Below are 27,615 nucleotides of genomic sequence, written 5' to 3' on the forward strand. Positions count from 1 at the left end.
GTAAACCCAGTGGTAGAGTGAGGACTGGCGTTGTAAGCCAAAGCAACTTGATTGAGGCAGTCATCCCATTCGCCAGGCTGCTGAAGGAGTAACTTAGCTAACTGGTCAATAAGTGTTCGGTTGAACCTCTCGACCATCCCATCACATTGAGGGTGATATGGGCTGGTCCGTGTCTTCTGGATGCCTAGCAGCTGACACAGGTGTTTCACCAGGTCAGATTCAAATTGACGTCCTTGGTCTGTGTGCAGCATTTCAGGGACCCCGTGCTGACAGATGAAGTTTTCAAACAGGCATTTTGCAACTGTTGTGGCACGTTGGTCTGGGATAGCATAGAGATTGACATATTTCAAGAAATAGTCTTGAACAATGAGCACATACCTGTTGCCACGACTCGTAATGGGGAGTTCAAGTATGTCAGCTGCCAACTTTTGAAATGGCTCCGCAGCAACAATCCTTTTCAATGGAGCTCTGTGATGAGGTGTGGGATTCCGTCTGGCATCACATGGAGTGCATTGTGTGCACCATATTCTGATGTCACGTGACATGAATGGCCAGTAATATAGCTGCTGAGGATGTTTCAGGACCTTATCTGCTGATAGGTGACCGGACACTGGGTTGCCGTGCAGCAGCTGTAGGACAGTGTCTTTTAAAGATTCAGGAACAACCAACTGATGCAACACTGACTTTTGGCACGGGTTGAAAGCTTTACGACAGAGTAAGCCATTGTGAAAGGTAAGTCTAGAGTACTCGTGACATAGCACTTTTTCCTGAGGTGGGCACTTTTTCATACGCCAGTAGGGTGGTTTCCAACCCTTAGCTTTCCAGCCAATGACTTCTGACAGTACAGGATCTTTTTGTTGTTCACTTTTGAGATCATCTTCAGGCAGCTCAAGCACAAATGTGGATGAAACAGATAGCGCTGCACACTGCAGTCGTGGATCAGGAAAGTCATTGCATGGAATGTGTTTTCGGTCAGTACTGCAGGGACTATAATTGGGCGGGCCTGCAGGACCTATGCACCTTTCTTCAGGTTTCAAGTTAGCAGAAGCAGTGCAGACCGTGTCCTGCTCTACGGTTTCACCAGTGACAGGGCGACGTGACAGTGCGTCCGCATTGAGGTGGCAGTGGCCATCTTTATGAATCACAGTCCATTCAAAAGGATCAAGTTCAAGAGCCCAGCGAGCACGGCGACCAGTTCTATCACTGTCTCGATCATAAGTCAACCACTTTCTTTCTGCCTTTGTAAGCGCATGGCTAGCATAGGCAATGACTTTCTTTTGCTGTCCCTGTTTTTGAGCTAGTACACTGCCAATAGCTGTGCTTGAAGCATCAGTATACAGAGAAAATGGCAATGTGAAGTCAGGAAATGAAACCACTGGAGGGTTTGAGGCGACAACACAGACAGAGAACTTATCATGGGCAGACACGGCATAGGCACCTGCAACGAGAACGGAGAGCTGTTCACAGACTTCTGTTCCTTCAATGACCTAGTCATAGGTGGCACCATCTACCCACACAGGAAGATCCATAAGACCACTTGGACTTCACCAGATGGGAAGACTGACAACCAGATCGACCACTTCACCATCGACCGCAAGTGGAGACGAAGTATGCTGGACGTCAGAGTAAGGCGTGGCACAGATGCAGCCTCAAACCATCAGCTGCTAGTGGCAACACTGAAGCCCAAGTTGAGATCCATCTGCGACTCTTCAGGAAGACCACACCATAAGTTCAACATACAGTTTTTGAAAGATGGCAAGAAAGTAAAAGAGTTCAACTGTGAAGTCAGGAACAGGTTCGAGGCGTTGGGGGATCTGGTCAAAGAGACAATAGAGAACCACTGGACAGACATAAAGAAGACCTTGAAGGCCGTTTGTACCAAAGTCCTGGGGAAGAAGGAAAGGGAGCAGAAAGGGTGGATGACAAAAAAAACATGGGAGAAGATAGAGAAGAGGAAGGAGGTGAAGCAGAAAATTAACAGATGTCAAGATCAACAGGAGAAAACAGACCTCAGAGTGCAATATTGGGAGGTGAACCGAGAAGTGAAGAAGAGTGCCAGACGGGACAAAAGACAATTTGTGCACAGTATGACAGAAGAGGCTGAAACAGCAGCCAAGCAGAACAATATGAAGAGAGTGTATGAGATCACCCGGACCTTGTCAGGAAAGAGTTTCAAGCCAAGTAAGCCAGTCAAGGACAAGAATGGGAAAACCAGTACAAGTGACGAAGAGCAAAGAAGAAGATGGGTGGAACATTTTGAAGAGATCCTGAATCGACCACCACCGCAAACAGTTCCCGACATACCACCAGCAGAAGAGCCCCTCTGTATCAACACCAATCCACCAACCAAGGCAGAGATCACCAAGGCCATCAAGTCCTTGAAAAATGGAAAGGCACCAGGGCCTGACGGCATCCCTCCAGAAGCTCTCAAGGCAGACGCGGCAGCAGCAGGAGAGATGCTACATCCGCTCCTAGTGAAGATATGGGAGCAGGAGCAAGTGCCTGCTGACTGGAAGCTTGGGTACCTGGTGAAGCTCCCCAAGAAAGGTGACCTATCCCAGTGTGGCAACTGGCGAGGAATTATGCTGCTGTCCATACCAAGCAAGGTGTTGACCAGAATCATCTTAGAGAGACTGACGGAGGTATTGGACAAGAGACTGAGATCAGAGCAGGCAGGATTTAGACAAGACAGATCATATACAGACCACATCGCCACTCTGCGCATCATCATCGAGCAGTCTATCGAATGGCAATCTCCCTTGTACACAACCTTCGTCGACTTTGAAAAAGCCTTCGCCAGCGTCGACAGGGAGACCATGTGGAAACTGATGCAGCACTACGGAATTCCGCAGAAGCTCATCAACATCATCCAACAGCTTTATGAAGACTCGTCCTGCCAGATCATCCACAATGGAAAACTGACCAACCCCTTTGCAGTGAAAACCGGAGTGAGGCAAGGCTGCATGCTGTCACCGACAATCTTCCTGATCGTCATGGACTGGATCATGAGAAGAACCACAGAGGGCAGCAACACCGGTATCCAGTGGACCCTCACCAAACAGCTGGAGGACCTGGATTTTGCAGACGACATCAGCCTTCTGTCCCATAAGCAGCAACATGCACAGTCCAAGCTTACCCGGCTCGCTGAGGAGGCAGAAAAGATCGGCCTGAAGATCAACGTCAGAAAAACGAAGGTGATGCGGTTGAACAACCGACAAGAACATCCACTGCAGCTACAGGGAGAAGACTTGATGGAAACCAACCGCTTTGTCTACCTAGGAAGCATAGTCAACAGTGATGGCGGCACAGATGAAGACGTTAGGAGCTGGATCAACAAAGCAAGGCTTGCATTCAACACCCTGCGACCCATCTGGAACTCCAAAGCCTTATCTCAGCGCAGCAAGATCTGCATCTTCAACAGCAGTGTGAAAGCAGTCCTTCTGTATGGGTCCGAGACGTGGCGGGTGACCAAGACCACTACCAGCAAGATACAGATTTTCATCAACAAGTGCTTGCGACACATCCTCAACATCAGATGGCCTGAGAAGATCTCAAACACAGACCTGTGGAAGAGAACCAGCCAGAACCCGGTCGGTCAAGACATCAAGAAGAGAAAATGGGGCTGGATAGGCCACACACTTCGAAAACCACTCGACAACGTCGCAAGGCAAGCACTGGACTGGAACCCACAAGGGAAAAGGAAAGTGGGGAGACCCAAACAGACGTGGAGAAGATCTGTCGAGAGCGAAGTGAAGGCCGCTGGAATGACGTGGACCCAGCTGAAGACAGCAGCCCAGAACAGAGCCCGTTGGCGTGGTGTTGTTGCGGACCTATGCTCCCCCAGGAGTCAACAGGAAAATTGATTTTTTGGCAAAACAGCATTTTGAGGGGTTTAGCTTCAAGCCACTTGCCTGGAATCTGCCGAAAATTTCTTCCAGGTGCTGGAGATGTTCTGCGAAAGAGCGGCTGTAAATGAGCACATCATCCAAATACACTAAGCAGGTTTTCCAGGGAAGGCCACAAAGTACCATCTCCAGTAACCGCTGACATGTGGCTGGAGCGTTTGTGAGTCCCATGGGCATAACCGTGAAGTGGTAAAGTCCACTGCCGGTTGTGAAAGCAGTTTTCTCACTATCCTTCTCTTCCAGTTCAACCTGCCAATAGCCATGTTGAAGGTCCATTGTGGAGAACCAGGCAGAACCTGACAGAGCATCCAGTGCATCATCAACCCTTGGAAGAGGATGAGAGTCTTTGATTGTCACTGCATTGAGTTTCCTATAGTCGAGACAGAAACGCCACGTACCATTTTTCTTTCGCACCAACACAACTGGGGCGGCCCATGGGCTGTAGTTCTCTTCGATGACACCTGCCTTTAAAAGGTTGTCAACTTGAGTCTGTATTTCAGCTCTCTGTTCGGGTGTCACTCTATTGGCTCTTTGTTTAATCGGTGTAGCATCACCTGTGTGAATATGATGCTTGATTATGCCTGTGTGACCTCTGTCTTCTGAGTGCTTACTGAAGATTCCTGAATACTTCTGGAGAAGTGATTTCAGGGACTGAACCTGGGAGTGTGACAAGTTTGTTTCATCGATTTCTACCGGCAGAGTCGAATCATACACAGGTGAAGTAGCACAGCATGTCTGCTCCAGTGGGATGATATCAACAGATGAGCCTGAATGAAACTCACCAAGATGCTGTCCAGGGTGCAGTTCAATTTCATCGCTGGAGTGATTAAGCATTCGAACCACTGTAGTACCATTCTGAACTTCACTGAGAGTGTGAGCCACAACAATGTCACATGTTAGATTAGGGATCAAGACACCATAGTAGTCTGTTGTAACAGGAGAAGCCAGTGTGGCTGCTGACACACAGGCTGTGATCAGAGTTTCGCTCATAGCTGGAATTTTGGTTGGCGCTAACACAGAAACATTACAGCAGGCAGCCACCTCATGTCCTTTGGGCAACAGGGGAATGTTCATGTCCCACAATTGCAGTGCTTTGTTTTTAAGGTCGAGAAGAGCATGGCGCCTCTGCAGAAAATCCCAACCTAGTATGACTGGCTGGTAAGCACCTCTGAGGACTCAGAGGTGCTTACTAGTCTTGCTGCCATACCTGAGTCCCAAGCCTAATACCAAGGGTTAACTTGCCTAAGATTTCCAGACGTTCTCCATTGACTGAACGAGCTGGCACAGAGGATGCTACCATAGGCCATTTTTTCAAAGCTGGACAAGAGTTTCGAAAATCTTCACTCACAAGGGAGACAAAGGAACCAGAGTCAATTAGAGCACACACTTCAATGCCCTCGACAATAGCCAAGGCGTTAAAGGAGACTGATCCATCAGATTCTGAGGGGAACTGGGGGATATTGTTTTGGGGCTCTGATACTGTAGCTGATGCTTGCCCCTCAACAGCAGCTAATGAAAGTTTCCCTGTGGGCCGGAGGTGAAATGTGCAGGCCTTTCCAGGGACTGGAAACGAACACTGGTCCTACTGTAGGACCCCGCATCTCTAACTCTACGTGGAGCAGGACTGGGACTGCGTCGGTATCTGTTATTGTCAGGGTAATCGTACCTGGAATACCGGGAGGGCCGTTGGGAATGGTATGTGCGTTGATCGTGTTTCTCACATTTGTCCCACTCATTGAACCTCTGGGGAACAGGGGAAGAAGGACGTTCACGGTGAGACTCTGGATCACGATGATAACGCCTCTCAGGCGAGCAATAGTCTCTGGGATGTTGTCCGGCATGAAAAGGCGACGGGGATGCACTGCGGGTGCTGTACTGAACATTGGAAGGGGAGGATCCATCACGATTGGAGTCCAAACGTTGGGCAAGGTAACTCTGTTTCTCCCGTAACTGCTGTACTTCATGTTTCAGGCTGGTTACAGTAAGCGTGAGCTCCTCAACCGCTTGAAGAAGTTTAGCATCAGTAGGCTGAGGACGTATCATAGCAACCTGTTCCGAAGATGGAATATGAGAGGATCCTGCAGCTGTAAGTTGCAATGCTGCCCGTGCTCTCTCACAACGGCTGGCAATGCGCAGGGCTCCGTCGAGATCCTCTGCACCCATCTCATGAATCTTAGATTGCAAGGTGGGGTCCAACCCAGCAACAAAACGGCGAAATTTTTCCCCTTCCAAGGCATTGTAGTCATAGTTAGGGAAAGCTTCAAGCACAAGACGGGTAATATCTGCGCTGTATACTTTCACCTGGTTTCCGGGGGCGAGCATTCACATGTGTCTGGAAGAACAGCAGAGAATATTTTGGACCTCTGCCGTTCTGAAAACCTCTTTCAGCATATCCTTCACTATATCATAGTCTTTCTGGGTTGATGAAGGCAAACTGTCCCAGTACAAAAATGCAGCATCTGCTAGACGAGTAGGCAGAACAGAGGACATCACAGTTGCCAAATCTACCTCAGGTGGAGTCATAGCTTGCACCGCCACTTCAAAGCGACGAGACCAACTTGTAAAAGATTCAGTCCCATCTCCTTTAAAAACAGGTGGAAGATCTATTGTCAGGGCACTGGAGACGGTATGGTGGGCGGGAGCAGCAACAGTCCGTAATGCATCCACTGACCTCGAATGTGGCACAGGAGAAGAGCGCAGCTCGTGCACAGATTCACTCTCGTCAGCTGACATGTTCCCAAATTTAAATTTACTTCTACACTTTACACTAATATTAAAACTAAGTAGCTGCCGCCATTGTTGGAAACTGGAATTGGCTGGGCCGCGCTATGAATTCTGCGTTATGGTTTTTCAATTTTGTTCCCCTGGTGGATAATCGGGAGAATGGTGGCTCTGGGAGATTTTCAGGAGGGGCACTGAAATTCGGGATTCTCCTGGAAAAATCAGGAGAGTTGGCGTGTATGGTTGTGGCAACATCGCTAACCTTGTCAAACACCTCAGAGTTAACAATATCACAGAATATGACGAGCGTATGTTGAGACGAACTGAAGAGGAGGAGAGGGACAGGTGCTGCTAGGGCGAGACAGACGTCTCTCATGGAGTCCTTTAGTGATGCAGGCAGGCAAGGTGTTCAAATAGCGCACAACTTCAGTTTTTTTATTTCTATATGATGAACCCTGCATTATTAAGTGATAAGAACAAGTAATCTGATGTCCTGTAATCATTATGACGCTATAATTTGAGACAATAAATAAAATAAGTTTTTGTACAAAGTATCGGTATCGGATCAGTATCGTCGATACCACCCTGAATATTACTTGGTATCGGATCGGAAAGGAAATCAGTGGTATCGCACATCACTACAAGAAACCACAAGAGCCTCAGATGAAGGAGGAGCTCACAGACAAAGAGGGGACAAAAACAGATTTCCTGTATTGTACTCAAAAGATTTGTTTAGACACCATTGTCATCGCCTTTTCTGGCTACTCAAGATCGCTTTGCACACCTTCAGTTTGACTTTTAAAAGAATCTGAACAATTTTTCTCTCACACTTCCAGCTCAGCTCTTTATCTTCTTCCACAGGTGAGAAACCTCATTAGGAAAAATGGAGAACAGTAACCTTCTGGGACGCATGCGGAACCGTCCTAAAGCCTCAGCAACTGCACTAGGTAAAATCTAGCGATGTTAATATCATGAACACTGGTGTCATAGTTTTATTTCTGTAAATATCATTTGAAGAAAATGAGTTCAGTGTTTGATTTTTCTTGCAGCAATTTCAAAGGTGATAATTTGCACCCTGAGCATTCCTCAGCTTGCAATTGGTGAGCTTCATATTATTAACTTACTTGAATCAGTGTTCACAGGTGTTAAGGTTTTCCAGGCAGCTCTGATTGTTTTTGCTTGAGTTGTCCTCCTTGTGTCCACCAGGGGGAATATACCTTCATGAGTGTCCACGCCAGCACTACATCCCCATCTATCTGATAGTGTTGGGAGTCTTTAACGTGTTTAGTGTGTTGCTCTCCTGCTTGCCCTGCTCCAAGGAGCCTGAAGAAGGCACCTCCAACCCTCTGAGCACAATCTGCACAACCTGGAACTTACTGACAATGTTCTTTGTCTTCTGCTGGCTTATTGCTGGTGAGTTAAAAAGTCAAGAAAGTGACCTGTTTGCGTTTGCCTGCCTGTTAAAATTGTGTAAACACAATCGTGGTCATCAGACAAACCACCGGCATAAATTCACACCAAACAGATTAAACATTAACAGCTCTCAGCACCGCAAACAGAACAGGACTCTTCCTAGACAATGTTTACAGTGTGTTTCATGCAGCTTTTGTGGCAAAATGTTTCTATTATAGACCGCATTAGTTTCAGCTGTATGAAGCTCCAAACAGCCAGCAAAAAAATATGATACTGTGTTAAGTGCTCTCCCTCCATCATGTCACTCAGATTCATCATAGCAGGCACTGAGTCTTATGTACTCAGGCTGTAGGGTCTCTGTCTAACCATTAAAGCTTGTGACTCATAAATACACATTGATATCCCATGCTAGCACAGCATGCAAGAAGCCAGCTGCGACAAAAACATGAATGTCAATTAGGCCTGTAGTCTTAAGAGTTGAGTGTCTAATTGACAAAAATCTAAATTGCCCATAGGTGTGAATGTGAGTGCGAATGGTTGTCTGTCTCTTTGGCTACATGCACACTAGCCTGGATAGATTTGAAAACGGCTTTTTCATCTCAAAAATGCTCCGTGTCCACACTAGCGTTTTCAGTCGTGTTCACAGAGTTGTGTGTCCACATTGAAACGGCCAAAAACGCTTATGTCCCAGTACAGTGCTTTTCCTCGACATTTTGCCGGAAAATAAATAAACAGCAGACAGAAATGAGGCAGGTCGAATCGTCTTGCGTTTCACGCATGCACAGTACTGGAACGTAAGCTTTTTCGGCCATTTCAATTTGGACGCACAACTCTCTGAAAACGACTGAAAACGATAGTGTGGACGCAGAGTTTTTCCAGACAAAAACACTGTTTTCAAATCTGTCCGGGCTAGTGTGTTAGCCCTATGACAGACTGGCGACCTGTCCAGGGTGTACCCTGCCTCTCGCCCTAAGACAGCTGGGATAGGCTCCAGCGCCCCCCACGACCCTGAAAAGGATGAGCAGAAGCGAATGGATGGATGCTCTCAGTGTTTGTTGCTTTCCGTCAGAGCCAAAAAGTGCAGAAATTGTGTCACCTGATGTTTTGAATCTCCTTATTTTGGTCACGTCTCTTTTGCTACTTAACAGCAACAGCAGTAGCTGACTGTATCTTTTTTAATTGTGGCTTTTGTAGTTGTGCATTTATTTAGGTCATGCACTACAGTGCATCTAAGTCATGATAAAGTAGGAGAGGTAAACCTGGTTGTGGATAAAATAGTGAAATCCCTGCTAATTAAATATTCCCCAAAATAGCTTTTTATTATCAAACTTGAATCCATCCATTTAATCCACTTATCTTATCATTATCAGGCTCCAGATCGTTTTAATCCTTTAATCTTTTAATCATACCTTTTGAGCAACCATGCCCAGAAGCATTAAGACATACTGGTTGAGAATTAATACATGTTGTAACATGCATGAGCCACTAGGTGGGAATATATGGCTGTTTTAATGGATTACTAGATATTAAACCCCTGAGAAGTACATGTAATACGAATTAAGATAATTAAAATAATTGTCTAAACTCAGTGAGGCTTCAAGTGCTGCTGTGCACATCCTGTCAGCTGTCAGGCCTCCAAACACTAAGGTCCAACTTCAAGCAATTATTATTAATTCTTAATTAAATTTATTTATTTATTTTCATAGGTGACGTATGGATCTACTCTATTTATCAGCCCAACTATGACAAAAACACAACAGATGTGAGCTCCTACTGCAACAAGACCCTTTACCTGTTTGCCTTCTGGATAAACACTTTGGGTAGCATCTCGATTGGTGTTATTTTCTTGTGCTGCCCCTTGGTCCTGATCTGCTTCTGCCTGTGTCGCCGTGCCAATCCGGACAATGACGTGTAACGACTTTTGGAAAAAATGAGGGGACTGGACACACGAGGAATTTGCTCTCAAAGCAAATATGTTGGAAATTCGTTCTAAAAAACAGCAGGATAAGTGTGCGATGTGGCCGTGCATCTTGTGTTGAAAGATGCAACCCTTTCAGTAGATTCTCAATTGAAAATTCTATTGTTTTCTCCTTGATGAGCATTTTCTATACCTCTGCAGCAGCTACTGTTTACAGGAACTTTTTTAGGAAATCAAGAAGATCACTGGTGTTTAAGAATTTATTCGAGAGGTGATTCCAATAGAAAAATTATCTTTTAGTTTCTTATCTGTGTCCATATTTGTCCCAGGAAAACACACAGGTCTACATGATAAATGTCAGGAAGGTTTTTCTCACAAGTATTTCAGCTCATCATTAAACTCTTTTAGTAACACTGCAGATAAATATCAGCCACTGACATCGTTTACTGGCATCCTATTTGCCGATAAACGCCCAGCATCGGTCAGTGTCAGTATTCAGCTGATATATCTGTGAATCTGTAGATGTGCTGTTACATGATGAGCCACAAATTCGGGTTATTGAGTGTAAATGATGAAATTAAAAAGTCATTTTTTAATGGTATCATCTACAGAATAATTCAATAATATATATATCATGTGTAATGCTATTTTTCATACTTTATAATACTGTAAAGTGTAGTTTTGTTTTCTGGAAACCAACACTTCTCTGTATTTCACTGTTCAAATGCAATCACACTCTGTGTTATGGATCATGGATCTTGAGATTTGCAATAAACGTCATGCTGCATTTTGTCATGTTAGGAATAAAAATGAAAGACAAGAGTGGGAAGCTTTTATGTCGCAGCTGTGTAGCAACAGGAAATAATTTCATCTGAAAAGAAGAAATTGTGGACCTACACACTAAATGGTTGTGCAAAAAAAGCATTAGACCCAGTCGCACAATGGATGATTAAGGTTATTTTCAGTGTATCTGATCTTTAAAATTTGTAATCGGGTACTATCTCAATACTGAAGCTTAATGTTTTTAAAATATCTGTTTCTTTAAAAAACTACGATGGTTAAGGATTGAGGTGTACACCTCTATACACCACTCTGAGTTTAATTATAAGTTGTTAATAATCTCTGGCTTGGCTTGCTTCCACAGTGTCTTTTTCCTGTCTTTCTCCCCTAACCCCAACCGGAAGACCATGACAAGTGTATTGTGAGCTGGGCGGCGGCCAGAAGCGGAGGCCCTGGCGGACCGATCCCCAGCTACCAAGACTGGGAATTGGGAGGTGGAATGTCAACTCTCTGGTGGAGAAGGAGCCTGAGTTAGTGCATGAGGTTGAGCGGTAATTCAATTTTTCAATTCAATTTTATTTATATAGCACCAAATCACAACATAAGTTGCCTCAAGGCACTTTATATTGTACAGTAGATCGCACAATAATAAATCGCCCACAATAATAGATCGCCCAGCTATATCTAGCCGGTACCGGCTAGATATAGCTGGGCTCACCTCAACGCACAGCTTGGGCTCTAGAACCAGTCTCCTGGAGAGGGGCTGGACTCTGTCCCAGTCTGGAGTTCCCCCTGGTGAGAGATGGCTGGCTGGGTGGATGTCATGGTAAGATAAGATAAGATGACCTTTATTAGTCCCACACGTGGGAAATTTGTTTTGTCACAGCAGGAAGTGGACAGTGCAAAAGTTATGAAGGACAATTAGAATAAAATAAAATAAGAATAAATACAGTACACAACTGTACAGAATAGAATAAAAATAGAATACTATATACAGTAGAATAAAATAGAATAAAATATACAATAGGATAAAAATAGAATACAAATGCTATATACAACAGAGTGAAAAATACAACGGTGCCAGAAAGATTATTGCACATTTGTGTTATTGCACATTTGTGGATGTGTGTGTATGATCAGTTAAAGTCTTTGTTGTGGAGTCTGACAGCAGTGGGGAGGAAAGACCTGCGAAATCTCTCCGTCCCACACCGTGGGTGCCGCAGTCTCCCACTGAAGGAGCTGCTCAGTGCTGTCACAGTCTCATGCATGGGGTGGGAGATGTTGTCCAGCAGGGATGACAGCTTAGCCACCATTCTCCTGTCACTCACAACCTCCACTGGGTCCAGAGGGCATCCTAGAACAGAGCTGGCCCTTCGGATCAGCCTGTTCAGTCTCTTCCTGTCCCCATCAGAGATGCTGCCACCCCAGCAGACCACACCATAAAAGATGGCTGAGGCCACCACAGAGTCATAGAAGGTCTTCAGGAGTGGGCCCTCCACTCCAAACGACCTGAGTCTCCGCAGCAGGTACAGCCTGCTCTGCCCTTTCCTGTAGAGGGCGTCTGAGTTATGAGTCCAGTCCAGTTTGTTGTTCAGATGAACACCAAGGTACCTGTAGCTGTCCACAGTCTCAATGTCCATACCTTGGATGTTCAGTGGTTGCAGTGGAGGATTTTTGTGCCTGCGGAAGTCTACCACCAGCTCCTTGGTTTTACTGGCATTGATCTGGAGGTAGTTCAGCTGGCACCAGTCCACAAAGTCCTGAGTCAGTCCTCTGTACTCCTTGTCGTCCCCATCAGTGATGAAGCCGACTATAGCAGAGTCATCAGAGAACTTCTGCAGGAAGCACTGGGTGGAGTTGTGGGAGAAGTCTGCAGTGTAGATGGTGAAGAGGAACGGAGCCAGAACCGTTCCCTGTGGGGCCCCCGTACTGCAGACGACCCTGTCCGACACACAGCCCTGAGTCCTCACATACTGTGGTCGGTCGGTGAGGTAGTCCAAAATCCAGGTAGTGAGGTGATGGTCCACTCCTGAGTTCTCCAGCTTGTCCTTCAGAACCGAGGGAAGAATAGTGTTGAAGGCACTGGAGAAATCAAAGAACATGATTCTCACAATGCTCCCAGCGGTCTCCAGGTGAGCGAGGGAGCGATGTAGGAGGTGAATGACGGCATCATCCGCTCCAATGCCAGGCTGGTAGGCAAACTGAAGTGGGTCCAGTGATGAGCTCACAAGGCGCCGAAGCTGAGCCAGGACCAGCCGCTCCAGGGTCTTCATCAGGTGGGATGTCAGAGCCACCGGCCTGTAGCTGTTGAGGTCCTTGGGGCGTGAAGTCTTTGGCACTGGAACAACACAGGAGGTTTTCCAGAGCTGTGGGACTCTTCCCAGCCTCAGGCTCAGGTTGAAGAGGTGCTCCATCACACCACACAGTTGGTCCGCGCAGGACCTGACGACCCTCGAGCTGATGCCATCTGGACCCGCTGCCTTCTTGCCATTAATCCTCCTCAGTTCCCTCCTAACCTGGGTGGATGAGAGAGACAGTCTGGAGCCTTGTGTTGATTGTGTATTGGATGCTGTTGTTGGGGGTGGGGAGGAGTGAGCAGGGTGAATAGAGGAGGTGTGAAGTGTCTGAGGTGTCAGAGGTGGAACAGCAGCAGTGGGGTTGGTTGAGTCTGCAGCCGATGTTGGAGACTGCCTCATGGCTGAATCAAATCTGTTGAAGAAATGATTCAGTTCATTTGCCCACCTCACATCCCTCCCAGGCAGAGAGTTCTGATGTTTGTGGCCTGAAATGGTTCTGAGGCCTCTCCAGACTTCACCAACGTTATTTTGCTGAAGCTGGTTCTCCATCTTCTGCCTGTAGCTATCCTTCCCATTCCTTATCAGTCCCCTCAACTCTCTCTGCACCCTTTTCAACTCCTCTTTGTCTTTGGATTTGAAGGCCCTCCTCTTCTGCTTGAGGACAGCTTTAATTTCCGGGGTAATCCAAGGTTTGTTGTTGGAGAAACACCGTACAGTCCTGGTAGGTATGGTGTTATCCACACAGAAATTAATATAGTCCGTAATGCATGTAGTAAGGCTGTCGATGTCCTCTCCGTGGTCGTCACAGATCACCTCCCACACAGTCGACTTAAAACAATCCTTAAGAGCCTCCTCGCTCTCCTGCGACCATCTCTGTACTGTGCGGGTGGCTAGTGGCTCCCTGCGCACTAAGGGCTCATACACAGGGACAAGGTGCACCAGGTTGTGATCAGATCTGCCCAGGGGAGGGAGAGGTGATGAACTGTATGCCTCTTCAGCATTGGCATACAGTAAGTCCAGTGTTTTATTGTCTCTGGTTGGGCATGTCACATACTGGGTGAAGGTGGGCAGTGTGGAGTCCAGTGAGGCATGATTAAAGTCCCCTGATATTATGAGGAGGGCTCTCGGAGATTGTGTTTGCAGTCTGCTGACCACTGAGTGGAGAGTGTCACAGGCTGCATCCGCGTTGGCCGAGGGGGGGACATACGCTGTTATCGCGATAACATGCGAGAATTCCCGGGGCAGGTAGTACGGACGCATGCTAACGGCTAACAGCTCAATGTCTCTGCTGCAGAGTTGTTCTTTTACAGTGATGTGCCCAGGGTTACACCATCTGTCATTCACAAACACTGCCAGTCCCCCTCCTTTCCTCTTACCGCTCTCTCTTGTCCTGTCCGCTCGAAGCAGCTGGAATCCCGGTAGTGTCACACTCGTGTCCGGAGTTAGCGGTGTTAGCCACGACTCCGTTAGCATCATGATGCTACATTGCCGGTAATCCCTCTGTGACCAGGTTAGCGACGTGAGCTCATCCAATTTATTGTGCAAAGACCGTACATTTCCAATAATTACAGAAGGAAGAGATGGTCGATAACGTCTCCTTCTCGGGCGACGGCGCTCCTTCCCAGCACGACACCCCCGTCTTTTCCTCCTCAGCTCGCTGGGAATGTCGGGTCTGTCCGCCGGCAGTACTGCTGTGGGACGCAGCGCTAACAGCTGATCCTTACTGTAAACAAAGGATCCCTGCTCTGGGTCCCCACACACGGGTGAAAAAAGTAGAAAAAAACTAAGAAAAACGACCAGAACTAGCACAAAACGGTAGAACATGGTTGCAGAAGGGCAACCACCAGCAAGCTGAGGGTATCCCCTCAGCTTGCTGCCTGTACGTTGGTGTTTCTCCCAGTGGACGAGAGGGTTTTTCCCTACGCCTTTGGTCGGGGCATAGCTGGACTGGCCATCGAGCATACTGGGCATTTGCCCGGTATGCCCTTTACTATGTTTGTGGTGATTGTGCCTCTGTCCTCTCTGGGAACTCCCAGGCCCTCCAAAGTATGGAGGCCTATCTCCCCTCACCACACTCCCTGCTGGTGACTGATTTCCTCAGGGGTCGGTGCGTTGGTGGTTCTTGGTGTCCAGGGCTGGGCGCTCAGGTATGTACCAGCTCACTCCCGGTGGCTACTTGGCGGGGCCTGGAGCCTGTTGCTCGGTCAGGCCTCTTCCGGGGCCCGGGGGGCCCTCGGGCCTCTGGGCCTGCGGCTTGGTTCACTCTGGCACAGCTGGCTGCCAGCAGAGCCGGCGGGCACGCCAGTGCAGCCCCCTCTGGCTTCTGCTCTGTGGCTACTGGGTGACCCCTCGTCTGGGGCTGTCCTCAGCTCTTCCCAGGAGGGTGGCACAGATGCCCCTCCGGTGGTCTTCCTTGGGCTCTCGCACTCTGGGCCCTCTGGATGTCTGGAGCCTGGATCTTCTCCATGCCTGCTTCATGCTCTGGGGGACGGGGCTATGGCCCTCTACACCCTCTAGCAGACCGTTACATGGGGAAACCTTTTGTATACAAGTGCGCTGATCCACACAGGTGTGCACACGGGTGCTCACTGTTCATAGATATAAACTACACCTTTCTTGGCTGCTATTTCAAAGTACATTGTGCGCTGTCGGTCCTGCGTGCTGCACAACAACATTCAATATTTAGTATTTACTGCTGTTTACACTTAGCTAGATTAATGCGATGGTGTTGTGTTTAGTATGTTGCGTTGGGGTTTTATTGCTTGTTTTCTCTTCTTTTTCTCTCAACAGGTGATCCGGGAGATTTTTTCTTTCTTTCTCTTTTTAAGGAAAAAAAAAAGGAGCATTCCCAAGCGTTGTAGGGAGGTCATAACGGCACGTGGAGGCCACACTGAGCCTCATTCTGACTTGTTTTAAGGACATTACATCAAAGCTAGATCAACCTGTGGTGTTTTTCCACTTTAATTTTGAGTGTGACTCCAAATCCAGACCTCCATGGGTTGATTTAACTTGATTTCCATTGATAATTTTTGTGGGATTTTGTTGTCTGCACATTCAATTATGTATTTACAAAGTATTAAATAACAATATTTCAAAAAAATAAAAAAATAATGCCACTGCCGATATTCTGGAGAGATTCTGACATTTTACAATAGTTTCGGATTTGTTTTACTGAGGTGGGGGGGACATCTGCTGTTCACATCATGGAAGTCTGAGAACTGGATCAATAAAGGTTTCTAGAAGCTGAAACACTGTTTTTATTTTTATATCCTTTCCAAGTGTTCCGTTTTCTGTCCTTGTGTGCCCCCTGCAGGTCAGAGCAGTGGCAGCAACTGAGTCGCGCAGAGAGGGACAAGATGGGGCTCGTTGTTCGTGATGTTGGGGAGTTTTGGTACTTCTGATTTTTATTATTTTAAGAACAAAAAGTCATGTGGGTTAGCTGGTTTCTGCCTCACATTTTTTTCTTTTCCTTTTACCTAAGGATGGATTTCGAGGACTTCTGTCAACACTTTACAGATGTGGTGGTGTGCAGACTGGTGGAGAGGACTCTGCTGTGGCCCAAGTCTCGCTGGAGAGAAGTGAGCTGCTACGGGCAGTGGGTTCTACCTCCCCCCACTCTGGAGCACCTCCACCCACTGTGCTCCAGAGTAACCTTACACTGACCCTGAGTAAGAGCAGCAACGGGCCTGGAGGGACCAAGCAGCGTGGGAACAGAAAGGAGGATCGACTCGGTGAGAGTCAACAGGAAGGAAGGAAAAGAGGAAGAATTGAGCCTGATGTGAACAAAGTGACAGCAGAAAAGGGTGGTGGGAAGGTGAATGGAGTCTGGAAGGTGGAGTTGGATAAGAGGAGCCGGTGTGGTGGAGGGACACCTTCCTGCACAATCCACAGGTAAATATAAGATTGAAACCAGGGTTTGCACCAGCACATGAATGCTAAAAATGTCTTTTCATTCTTATTAGTTCATGTTTGAGGTGCGAGCCAAAGAGGAGGAGGTGCTGATCTGTCTGCAGCAGGAGGACAGGAGGATGTGGAGGAAAAATGGAAAAGGAGAAAACCTGCCTATTGGCTTTGAGGTGTTGAAGGTGAGCAGGGCCACTGAGCAACCTCACGTTTTTTGAGTGATAAAAAAAATATTTCAGTTCTTCCTCATCATCTGCAGGTGGAGGTGAACCGCTGCAGCCGGGTGCAGTGCGTGGTGGAGCAGACGGCCAGCTCCATCTACATGGATTCCCGCAGTGTGACACTGAGGGGAACTCTGACTCTGGGACGTTATGTTGTGCTGCCCACCACCTTCCTGCTTCGCCTCTTCTCCCACTCTCGTATCAGACTCAGGTGAAATGCTGGTCAGGAAAGAAGGGTTAGAAATAGCTTTGAACAGTTTGCTATTTGTAGATACTGAAAAGGTACGGAGGACCAAAGCTGCCCAAAGGTTTAAAAACCAAAACATTTTTTACAATTTTATTTTTATATTTTCCATGTTTCCAGTGTTTTGAATTCTGCATTTAATTTTTCATTTATTAACGTACTTACTTATTTTTCTGTATTTCAGTTTACTTTGCAAAGCTATGTAAAGCGCGTGTTCTCATCAATATTAATAGGTCTGCAGTTTGTTGCAATCCACTTTGCAGTTGTGTCAGTCAATATACGTCAATATATATGTCAATCTACGTCGGACTTAGACTTGCTGAGTCCCCGATGCTCCTTGGGTGGTTTGTCGCAAGCTGGGTGACGCGTTAGCCAAAGTCCTAGCAGCATCCCCAACTAACGTATGCTTCACGTCATTGTGATATTTTAAGCTGGAAGTGCTTTGGTGAAAAGAAAATTTCTTCTTGCACAATGTGCATAATTCTTTACGTCGGTCGATTATTCCGTCTTGTTATTTTTTTAATACTCAAATTTCGCATCGAGAGGGCCAGTGTGGTTAATTGGTTCAGGTGCCCGTCACTACCAGATCTATCTCTGCCTATTTGCGTATGTGCGAAGGTAACTCTACTTGGACAAACTGCCCTGAAATGCGTTGACAGAAACATTTCAGGGATTTTGAGTCATTCTGCACTCCAGATGCGTTAATTGCGTTAAAAATTTTAATCGCGTTGACCGTGATGTTGGATTAATTTGCGTTAATGCATTAATTTTGACGGCACTAATTAAAATGACTGAAAATTGTAAAATGTCTAATCAGAATTAATCAGGTGAATAAATACAAAGTTAAATAATACAGAAAAGGTTTAGGAGGTAACAGAAAACTAAATGTAAGTGACATTTTTTTTAATTAAATAATGAAATACTCATTTTAATATTACTTAGTCTTAAAGTAGATTTATTAATTAGTTTACATTTTTGTATAGTTTTAATTTAGGTGGTTTGGCCCTTCAATTGGACAGAAAAAACCAGTAAAAAAAAAGCTGTAAATTTGACGTATAATATTTTTTTCTCAGTTAGGATCATAAATGTTATATAGTTTCTTACATATCATTTCTCACACGTCAATAGAAATAATCTCTTTTTCTCTTCAGTATTCCCAGTCCTCTGCCTTTAATTTAGTTATTTTCTTTTTTCCATGAAGGGAACTGAGGGAGGACTTACCGTCTCCCTCTGTGCTCCACTGTCTTCTACCTCAGCCCACAGTGGTAACCACAGTTTATCTCCGCAGGGCGTCAGGACTCAGCCCTCCCAAACAAACAGGTGACTGCAAAATGAAAGACTCACATTTGGACAGACTCTTAATTATTGCACATATCTCCCTTGGTGTTTTCTTTCCTTCTTTCTTTACACCGTGCTGGATTTTGTTCCACAGCCCCCGATGTTTACGCTGTAGTGAGATGTGAGAATGACAACGTCAGGACGCGGGTGTTCAAGGAGAGCGGAAACCCTGAATTCAACCTGAGAACCATCTTCTACAGGAGATACCCCAACACAGACATCTCTGTTGAGGTTTGGCACATTCCTGTTCCCTCTCACGCAGCACACAAACACACAGGGCTAATGGGCTTCCTATGTATTGACAGATATACAGCAGAGGTCTGCTGTGGGACTCGCTCCTCGGTGAGACTCGATTCCAGACGGCCGAGTCTGAGAGGAGTCGAAGCCTCGTGATGAATCTGCGAGGCAGACGGTCTCGTTCAGGGCTCAGAGGTTGCGTCTATCTTGAGACGTCTTCCAGCATGTGCCTCACAGACTTGTGACAGTCTGGCTGCCCTGACAAACACTGCCCTCTCAGGTAGAAGCTGATGAACAAATACTACTAAACTAAATAAAGCTGTGTGACAAAAGGTGCTGTAGTTTTTTGGTTTTTTGACCTGTTGTATTTTAAGCCACAGTGAGCTGCTTGGTCTCTTGCACTTTGCTGCGGGACTTTAATAATTAGGTTATTAATGTACTGACAGATGCTCTGTGCTGATCTGCTGCTGAGTTATGCAGGCACAACAACTTCGGCAGTTCAACAAGAAAAGTGGAACTGCTGCCAAAACAAGTTTGTGTGTTATTTTAAAATATGCATTATTATGTATTGTCTTTTAATTGATTTGTTATTTATTTTTTGTTTTATTCATTAAAAACTGTGATATTTGGGTCACATTTCCATTTCTCATAATTAAACTATAAACACTGTGTAAGCCTGTTTTATTTTATTATCACTTAGCAGACCTACTTGCCTTAAATCACTGAAACGGTCAGTCAGCTAAGAGCCATAATCTCTCCAGCATGTTCTGTGTCTGCCCCACCATCTCCCTGCAGTTGGAAATGCCTAGGCTGATGCCTGAACATCCTTCACTGGCTTCTTTCATGTATGTGGAGGAGCATCAGCTCTATTCTCAGACCCCCCAAATGACAGAGCAACTTGCCCTGTTCCTAAGGGAAGACCCAGACACCCTTACTATAGTACACTATAGTTCTGAACTATAGTCAATAATATCGTGTTAGTCCTGTGATATGAGTCAAGAGGAAGGAACACCACAAAGCAAAGGTGAGCAGACTTAGACTGACTCTTGTCTCAGGGGGAAGGCCACAAATGATTTTTATGTAACAATATGACATTTTAAAAATATACATATATCATATACAATACATATACAATACATAATTTTCATAAATAAATGAAACTAAAAACACTTATAGTAAAAAGCTAGAATTAGCAGTATGAAATACACACCGTAATTCAATAACAAATCGGACTTAATGACTATTTTTATCTCCGATGGTCAGACTGAGCGGTTCGGATTACAGACCGTTGCAGACAGAGAACCAAAACACAGTTCGCACTCCTTTTATTTAAAATCATTTTATCTTTTTTTGAAAGCATAAACATGAAAAATTAAAATCAAAGCATTAAACAGCACTGCGCTCATTTCTTTATCAGTACATATATGAGTGCATGTAATGAAATATCCGGTGACATCACTGGGAGCCGTAAGGGTGAATCATTTTTAATAGCATTTCTTCTCATTAGATTCAAATCTGTCTTGTAGCATTACTACACATTACAATGCTTACAAAAAACAATGCACATATACGTGTATTGCTGATATTCGCAGAGCTCCACTTCTCTGTTTAAATGCAAACAATAAACTTTTGAGAAGAACAAACGGTCCAGTCACCTTTTATCTGCTCTCATTTGACAGCATTTGATTATCAGGACAGCTATGTGTGCGCACCTGCTGTCAGAAGTGAAGGACCTCAAACTACCACGACCATTGCTTTGAGCAGAAAAATAATTTCACCCTAATGACACCCTTAGTAATTCAGCCTTATTTGCATTTTATGTCACAGTCGTTCCTTCTTTCTCAAAGATTTAACACCAGTTTAACATATTAGCCTGGAAATTTACTTTACTTCTGAAACTTTCAGAAACCTTTTTGGAGCCATTTTTTAGGCCGGTGGTATGAAAAGAACAAGAGTCTAAAATTGCATTAAGTAATTGTTTTTCAAACTGTTTTATTTAAGTATTGAAGTGTTTATGTCAGTCATTTTGAAGCTTATCATTAACAACTCCCATTATTAAACCGGATGTGTGTCAGAGCCTGTCACCTCTCGCCTCTTTCATAATCAGCTGACCGCGTGAGCGAGCGCTTCAGTTTGTACGCGCGCTCCCTAGAGGCGGAGGCTTTGCATCCGACTAGGTGAGGCTGTCAGAGACGCGAGCAGCTGGCAGGAGGTGAACTCGGAGTGAGCACAAGGTAAGAGATTTAAAAGGGTAACTGTCATTCATTTATTTAAACACAGAAACTCTTTTCCCCCTCCCTCTCTTGTTGTGTTGCCTTTTTGTTGTTGCTCGAGAGACGACACGCGCTTCGTGTCTGTGTCCCACGCAGGCGGAGACGCTTACCGTCTTGCGAACTTAAAAAATTAAGGCGAGGCTGCAGTTTAACGTTAAACATCCTGGATAGGGAACATTATAAAGCGTGTGGGGGGAAAATGCTTTTGAAAGCAATTGCGTCACTTTGCTAGGAACTCCGTAAAGCAACTCAGATGCTGTTAAAAGTTTGTTCAACAGGATCACATGCTTTAGATTTATCCCCTGCTCGTGATTGTGTCTGCGTTCTCTTTTTTGTAATGTGGAGCACGAGCTGTTTCCTTTCCTCTGCTCTTCCAGTAATATTGGTCAAACTGGCTCTGTAGTGAATGCAGACACACCTCTCCTTCCTCCCCTTTCTCTTCTTCACTGCAGTTCAGTGGATCCAGTTTCCACACAGACTGAAGCCACTCTGTGTTCACCGCGTTTAATCACATTTTCTGTATGTGCTCATAATTGAGAGCTGCAACATAAACTGCAAAAAAGTAAATTGAATTTAGGCTAATGTGACCTACCTCCCTATTAAAGGACCCTACCTCAGATGGGAATTTGTTCGACGAGAGATGGGGTCCAGCTGCAGTATGGGAAATGTAGTATTCATTGTTTTGGACTCTGTCTCTTCTGAGTCTCTCCTACTTTATAGAAGAAACACACTTGATAGCTGGAAGCATGCCCATGAATTATAAAGTGGGTTATCATAGCTACTAATGCAGGATGCCATCACCTTTCATTTACAATGAAATGAAAATATTTTTGTGTCTAATTCAATGATTGGAGTTTTGGTCAGTAATTTCATTTTTTGTTTAAAGCTTCTCAATTAATAAAAGTTGCTCTTTTATTTTAATTTTTTTTAGTAATGACACTGAAATATTTGGGAGGTTTCAGTTGACGGTCTATAAATATTACAAAAATGTAAAATAGCTCTGTAGCATTTTGCAAGACTCAGAGGTGACCATTTAAGTTTTTTTTTTTTTTTTAATCAGTTACATCTTATTGAGTGCTCAGAGAGCTTCAGTGTGGAAAATGGCTCCTCCGTGAAATAAAAATATTGCTTTCGGGAAATAACGAAGAAAGGAATGAAGCAAGAACATTGCACATTTTAACCTCCAGTACATGCCCGCCCATGCCACAGGGCTGTTTAGCCTCGCCACATTTGAACCTGTATCGTATCCAACTGTCCTTTTGGTTTTGTTTTGTTTTGTTGTTGTTGTTTTTTCTGTGTTAAAATGATAAGTTCAAGAGTATGTCATACAAAATAAATGCAAACTTTGACACACTTTGTTATTTTGTTTTTGTTTGCAATATTATACATACCACACCGGCTGCCTACATCATTGTCTGACAATGTGGTTGATGTCATATTGTTTACATACTAAAATATTAATATTTCAGACGTGCCATCTCACATAAAGTTAGGGTGATTTACTGTTAACAACAACAATGTCTCACTAAAAGTTTCATCATCATCTCCTAATGCTAATGCTAGCTGCCTCTCTGTCAGTGAATTTGGCTTTCAGATTTGATATAATCTTCATGTCTTAGTGAAGTAGTGACTGACCTGGTGTTTCATCAGATTAGATGTGCTGTGTTGCCATGACAATTTTTTTTCTGAGAGTCTTGTCTGAGGCAACAATTGAGACGGTTTGTGGCTCACCACCGCTGCCACCATCCTGTGTGTTTGTTCTTCAACACATCAGAGGAATGCTCTCTTTCTTCCTCTAATCCTGGTACCAGTCCTCGTATTCTGGTACCAAACATCTGTTGCAGATTGATTTAGTAGTACCCTGAAAAATACAGAGTTTGGTATCCAATCCTAGTGTGTGTGCTACTGGCAAGCTGTTGTACTTAATCACATTGGGAAAATTAAAAAAAAATAGGAGTGGTGGATGTTCATATGCTAAAATTGGGTCGTTTTAGGCCATTTCTCAATGTTTGATAACCCTCTTGATGACCTGACAAACCTGTAGGTTAGAACCCACAGGAGCCTCAGACGAAGGAGGAGCTCACAGACAAAGATACAAATTTCTTGTATTGTAATCAGAAGATTTGTTTTGTTTGTTTCATTGTCACCGCCTTTTCTGACTGCTCAAAATCACTTTGCACAACTTCACTTTGACCTTTAAAAGAATCTGAACAATTTTTCTCTCAGCAGCTCAGCTCTTTATCTTCCTCTGCAGGTGAAAAACCTCATTAGGAAAAATGGCGAGCAGTAACCTTCTGGGACGCATCCGGAACCATCCTCAACCCCCAGCACCCGCTCTAGGTAAAATCTAACAACGCTAACATGATGAACACTGGTGTCATAGTTTCATTTCTGTAAATATCATGTGAAGAAACTGAGTTCAGTGTTTGATTTTTCTTGCAGCGATTTCAAAGGTGATTTTGTGCGGCATGCCCATTGCTCAGATTGCAATTGGTGAGCTCCATACGTACTTACTTGAATGAGTGTTCACAGGTATTAAAGTTTTCCAGGCAGCTCAGATTGTTCTTGTTTGAATCATTCTCCTTGTGTCCACCAGGGACAATATACCTTAATGAGTGTCCGCGTGAGCACTTCATCCCCATCTATCTGATAGTGGTGGGAGTCTTTGGCCTGATTCTGTCGTTGCTCTCCTGCTTGCCCTGCGCCAAGGAGTCTGAAGAAGGCACCTCCAACCCTCTGAGCACAATCTGCACAACCTGGAACTCCTTGACATCTGTCTTTCTCTTCTGCTGGTTTATTGCTGGTGAGTTAAAAAGTCAAGGAAGCGACCTGTTTCTGGTTGCCTGCCTGTTAAAATTGTGTAAATACAATCATGGTCATCAGACAAACCACCAGCATAAATTCACACCAAAGAGATTAAACATTAACAGCTCTCAGCACTGCAAACAGAACAGGCAATGTTTACAGTGTGCTTCATGCAGCTTTTATGGTAGAACATTTCTATTATAGACCGCATTAGTTTCATCTGCATGACTCTCCAAACACCAAACTGAATGTATTAAAAAGCCAGCAAAAAATATATGGTGCTGTGTTAAGTGCTCTCCCTTCATCGTGTCACTTAGATTTATCATAGCAGACACTGAGTCTTATGTACTCACGGTGCAGGATTCCCTGTCTAATCATTAAAACTTATGACTCATAAACACACATTGATATCCCACGCTAGCACAGTGTGAAAGAAGCTAGCCGCTACGAGAACAAGGAGTACAACCTCGAAAACATGGATGTAAATTAGGTCTGTAGTCTTTAGGGTTGAGTGTTGATTGATCGATATGCTCTCTTTTCTCATTGGTCAGAAGATCAATAGCCATTATTCTTGGCAGAGGGAAGAGCAGATCACAATCTGTATATGAGTGATGGATGTAGCTTCCAGTTCTTAAAAGTTTAGCGAATGGAGAAGTGCCTTAAACCTGCATGTGACTGCAGTGATGTGACTGCAGTGATGTGACTGCAGTGATGTGACTGCAGTGATGTGACTGCAGTGATGTGACTGCAGTGATGTGACTGCAGTGATGTGACTGCAGTGATGTGACTGCAGTGATGTGACTGCAGTGATGTGACTGCAGTGATGTGACTGCAGTGATGTGACTGCAGTGATGTGACTGCAGTGATGTGACTGCAGTGGTTCTAAAAATACTTAAGGTTGTGCAAAAGTCTCTGAGAAAATGCTCCTCAGCTTCCTCATTGTCTCACACTTCCCGATGGCCTTATCGCCCTCAAGTACTGGTATTGCCTGGGTAGGGGCATCCAAACGCCTCACAAGAAGGGATAAAGGAAGTAAATTTAGTAAAGTTATGTTAGAAAATGATGGTGGTGTAAGACTTGGATTAATCCATCTCTGGGAAACTGGGCCTAGTTTTCAGAAGTATTCTGGAAGATCTAATAAGATCAAGACAGGACATTATTTTAAAAAAGGTTATGAATTAAGAATGTTAAAGGTGATCACAGTAGATAAACTTTAACTCATTAAAGACTTAAATCTATCCATAGGCTCTCAGCGTTTGCTGCTTTCTGTCAGAGCCAAAAAGTGCAGAAAATGTGTCACCTGATGTTTTCAGTCATCTTTTCAATCGTTTCTTTTGCTAGCTAACATCACCAGCAGTAGCTGACTGTATCGGTCTTAATTGTGGCTTTTGTGGTAGTGCAGTTATTTAGGTCATGCAGTACAGTGCTTCTGAGTCATGATAAAGTAGGAGAGGTAAACTTGGTTGTGGATAAAATAGCGAATTTCTTGCTAATTAAATATTCCCCAAAATAGCTGTTTATTATCAAACTTCAATCGCTCCATTAAATCTGGTCATCGTTATCAGGCTCGCAGGGGTGCTGGAACCTATCCAAGCTACCATTGGTCGAGAGGCAGGGTGCGTTCTGAACAGATCTTCTGTTTGTCGTAGGGCGTTAACAAACTTCAGGCGGTTAATTAGGAATCTTTCTAATTTTGTTTTTTAATTTTTTTATTTTAGCGCCCCCTGCATCCTAATGAAAATGCTGGTAATCTGAATTTGATCATGTTTGAAAGTCTGTACTTGGATCAGAGTGAGCCTATAAGTTCTGTTTTGAACAACCTGGATAAAAGTGAACTCGATTAGATACATATAATCCAGAGAAGGAAAAAACTGGATTACTAAAAACCAGATCATTTTTGAACAACTGTTCACATGAGCATTAAGGTATACCAGGGTGAGAATGAGAATGTTGTAACATGCAAGGGCCACTAGGTGGCAATATATGGCTGTTTTAATGGATTACTACACACAAACCCCTGAGAAGTACATGTAACATGAATTAAGATAATTACAATAGTTGTCTAAACTCAGTGACGCTTCGAGTGGTGCTGTGCGCATCCTGTCAGCTGTCAGGCCTCCAGCTTATGTGCAGAGAGATCAAGCAATTATTATTCACTTCACTTGTTTTCCATTTCTTTTTTTTAGGTAATGTATGGATCTACTCTATTTATCAGCCCAACTACACCAAAAACGCAACAGATGTGAGCTCCTACTGCAACAAGACCCTTTACCTGTTTGCCTTCTGGACCACCACTTTGGTTTACATCCTGATTGGTTTGTTTTTCGTGTGCGGCTTCTTGGTCCTCCTCTGCTTCTGCCTGTGTGGCCGTGCCGATCCCGACGACGACGTATAACGACTTTCAGAAACAATGACGGTACTGGACGCACACAATGAATATGCTGCTGATGCAGATATGTTTACGAATATGTTGTAATTTAAAAAAAAAAAAAAAAAAAGCAGGATAAGTGTGTGATGTGTCCGTGCATCTTGTGTTGAAAGATGAGCATTTTCTATACCTCTGCAGCAGCTACTGTTTACAGGAATTTTATTCTGAAATCAAGAAGATCACTGGTGTTTAAGAATTTATGCAAGAGCTGATTCCAATAGCAAATATATGTTTTACTTTCTTATTTGTTTCCATGTTTGTCCCAGGAAAACACGTCTACATTATAAATGTGAGGAAGGTTTTTTCTGACAAGTATCTCAGCTCGTCATTAAACTCTTTTAGTGACGCTACAGATAAATATCAGCCACTGACATCGTTTACTGCCATCCTATTTGCCGATAAACACCCAGCATCAGTCATTGTCAGGATTCAGCTGATACATCTGTGAATCTGTAGATGTGCTGTTACATGATGAGCCACAAATTCGGGTTATTGAGTGTAAATGATGAAATTAAAAAGTCACTTTGTAATGGTATCATTTAGGGAATAAACAAATACTAAAAAAATCCTGTCTAATGCAGTTTTTCATACTTTATAATTCTGTAAAGTGTAGGTTTGTTTTCTGTGGAAACCAACACTTCTCTGTATTTCACTGTTCAAAATGTAATCACATCATTAAAGTCTGTCAGAGGTTTATCGCTGTAAATTATGGATCATGAATCTTGAGATTAGCAATAAAAGTATTTAGTCATGTTAGGAATAAAAATGAAAGACAAAAGTGAGTCAGCTGAAAAGCAGGAATTCTGTACCACTAAATGGTATTTATCTGTGAACAAAAGCATTAGACCCAATTGCACAATGGACAATAAGGCTTTTTTTATTATTTTTTTTTTTTTAGTGTATCTGATCTTTAAAATTTGTGATCGGGCACTGTCTCAATATCGAAGTTATTTATTTGAATATCTGTTTCTGTGCAAGAGGGCGATTGAAGAGTACACCTCTATAGTTATCTTTCTGTTAAAAGGGATTTTTTTTTTTCTTCCCACTGACACTGACATGCCAGGCATTTTCTGCGTGGGCTGCTGTGCTTTTGGGCCGATGGGTATATTGCTCAACACCACTTTTGCTGTGT

General features: G+C 44.3%; 1 protein-coding gene and 1 pseudogene across 1 annotated transcript; both read left to right on the top strand.

Moving 5' to 3' along the window:
- The first annotated feature begins 7,509 nt into the window (after positions 1–7,509).
- LOC134624005 (calpain-5-like) lies at positions 7,510–19,269 on the top strand (annotated as a pseudogene).
- A 1,846-nt stretch (positions 19,270–21,115) lies between these two features.
- On the top strand, positions 21,116–27,025 carry LOC134619086 (transmembrane protein 272-like). Its single transcript, XM_063464826.1, has 5 exons — positions 21,116–21,211; positions 23,505–23,590; positions 23,693–23,743; positions 23,847–24,053; positions 26,242–27,025. Exons 2-5 carry the CDS (start codon positions 23,527–23,529, stop codon positions 26,448–26,450), a joined length of 531 nt encoding a protein of 176 aa, XP_063320896.1. The 5' UTR covers positions 21,116–21,211; positions 23,505–23,526; the 3' UTR covers positions 26,451–27,025.
- Positions 27,026–27,615: the final 590 nt, after the last annotated feature.

This window comes from Pelmatolapia mariae, linkage group LG3_W (genome assembly GCF_036321145.2).
Source record: "Pelmatolapia mariae isolate MD_Pm_ZW linkage group LG3_W, Pm_UMD_F_2, whole genome shotgun sequence".
Lineage (NCBI taxonomy): Eukaryota > Metazoa > Chordata > Actinopteri > Cichliformes > Cichlidae > Pelmatolapia > Pelmatolapia mariae.

What these genes read in the sequence shown, in the direction of transcription:
- LOC134619086 (XM_063464826.1), top strand. Translation starts at nt 23,527, where the DNA reads ATGGCGAGCAGTAACCTTCTGGGACGCATCCGGAACCATCCTCAACCC. An exon ending in CATTGCTCAGATTGCAATTG is followed by an intron (nt 23,744 to 23,846) that starts GTGAGCTCCATA and finishes TGTGTCCACCAG; the next exon opens with GGACAATATACCTTAATGAG. An exon ending in CTTCTGCTGGTTTATTGCTG is followed by an intron (nt 24,054 to 26,241) that starts GTGAGTTAAAAA and finishes TCTTTTTTTTAG; the next exon opens with GTAATGTATGGATCTACTCT.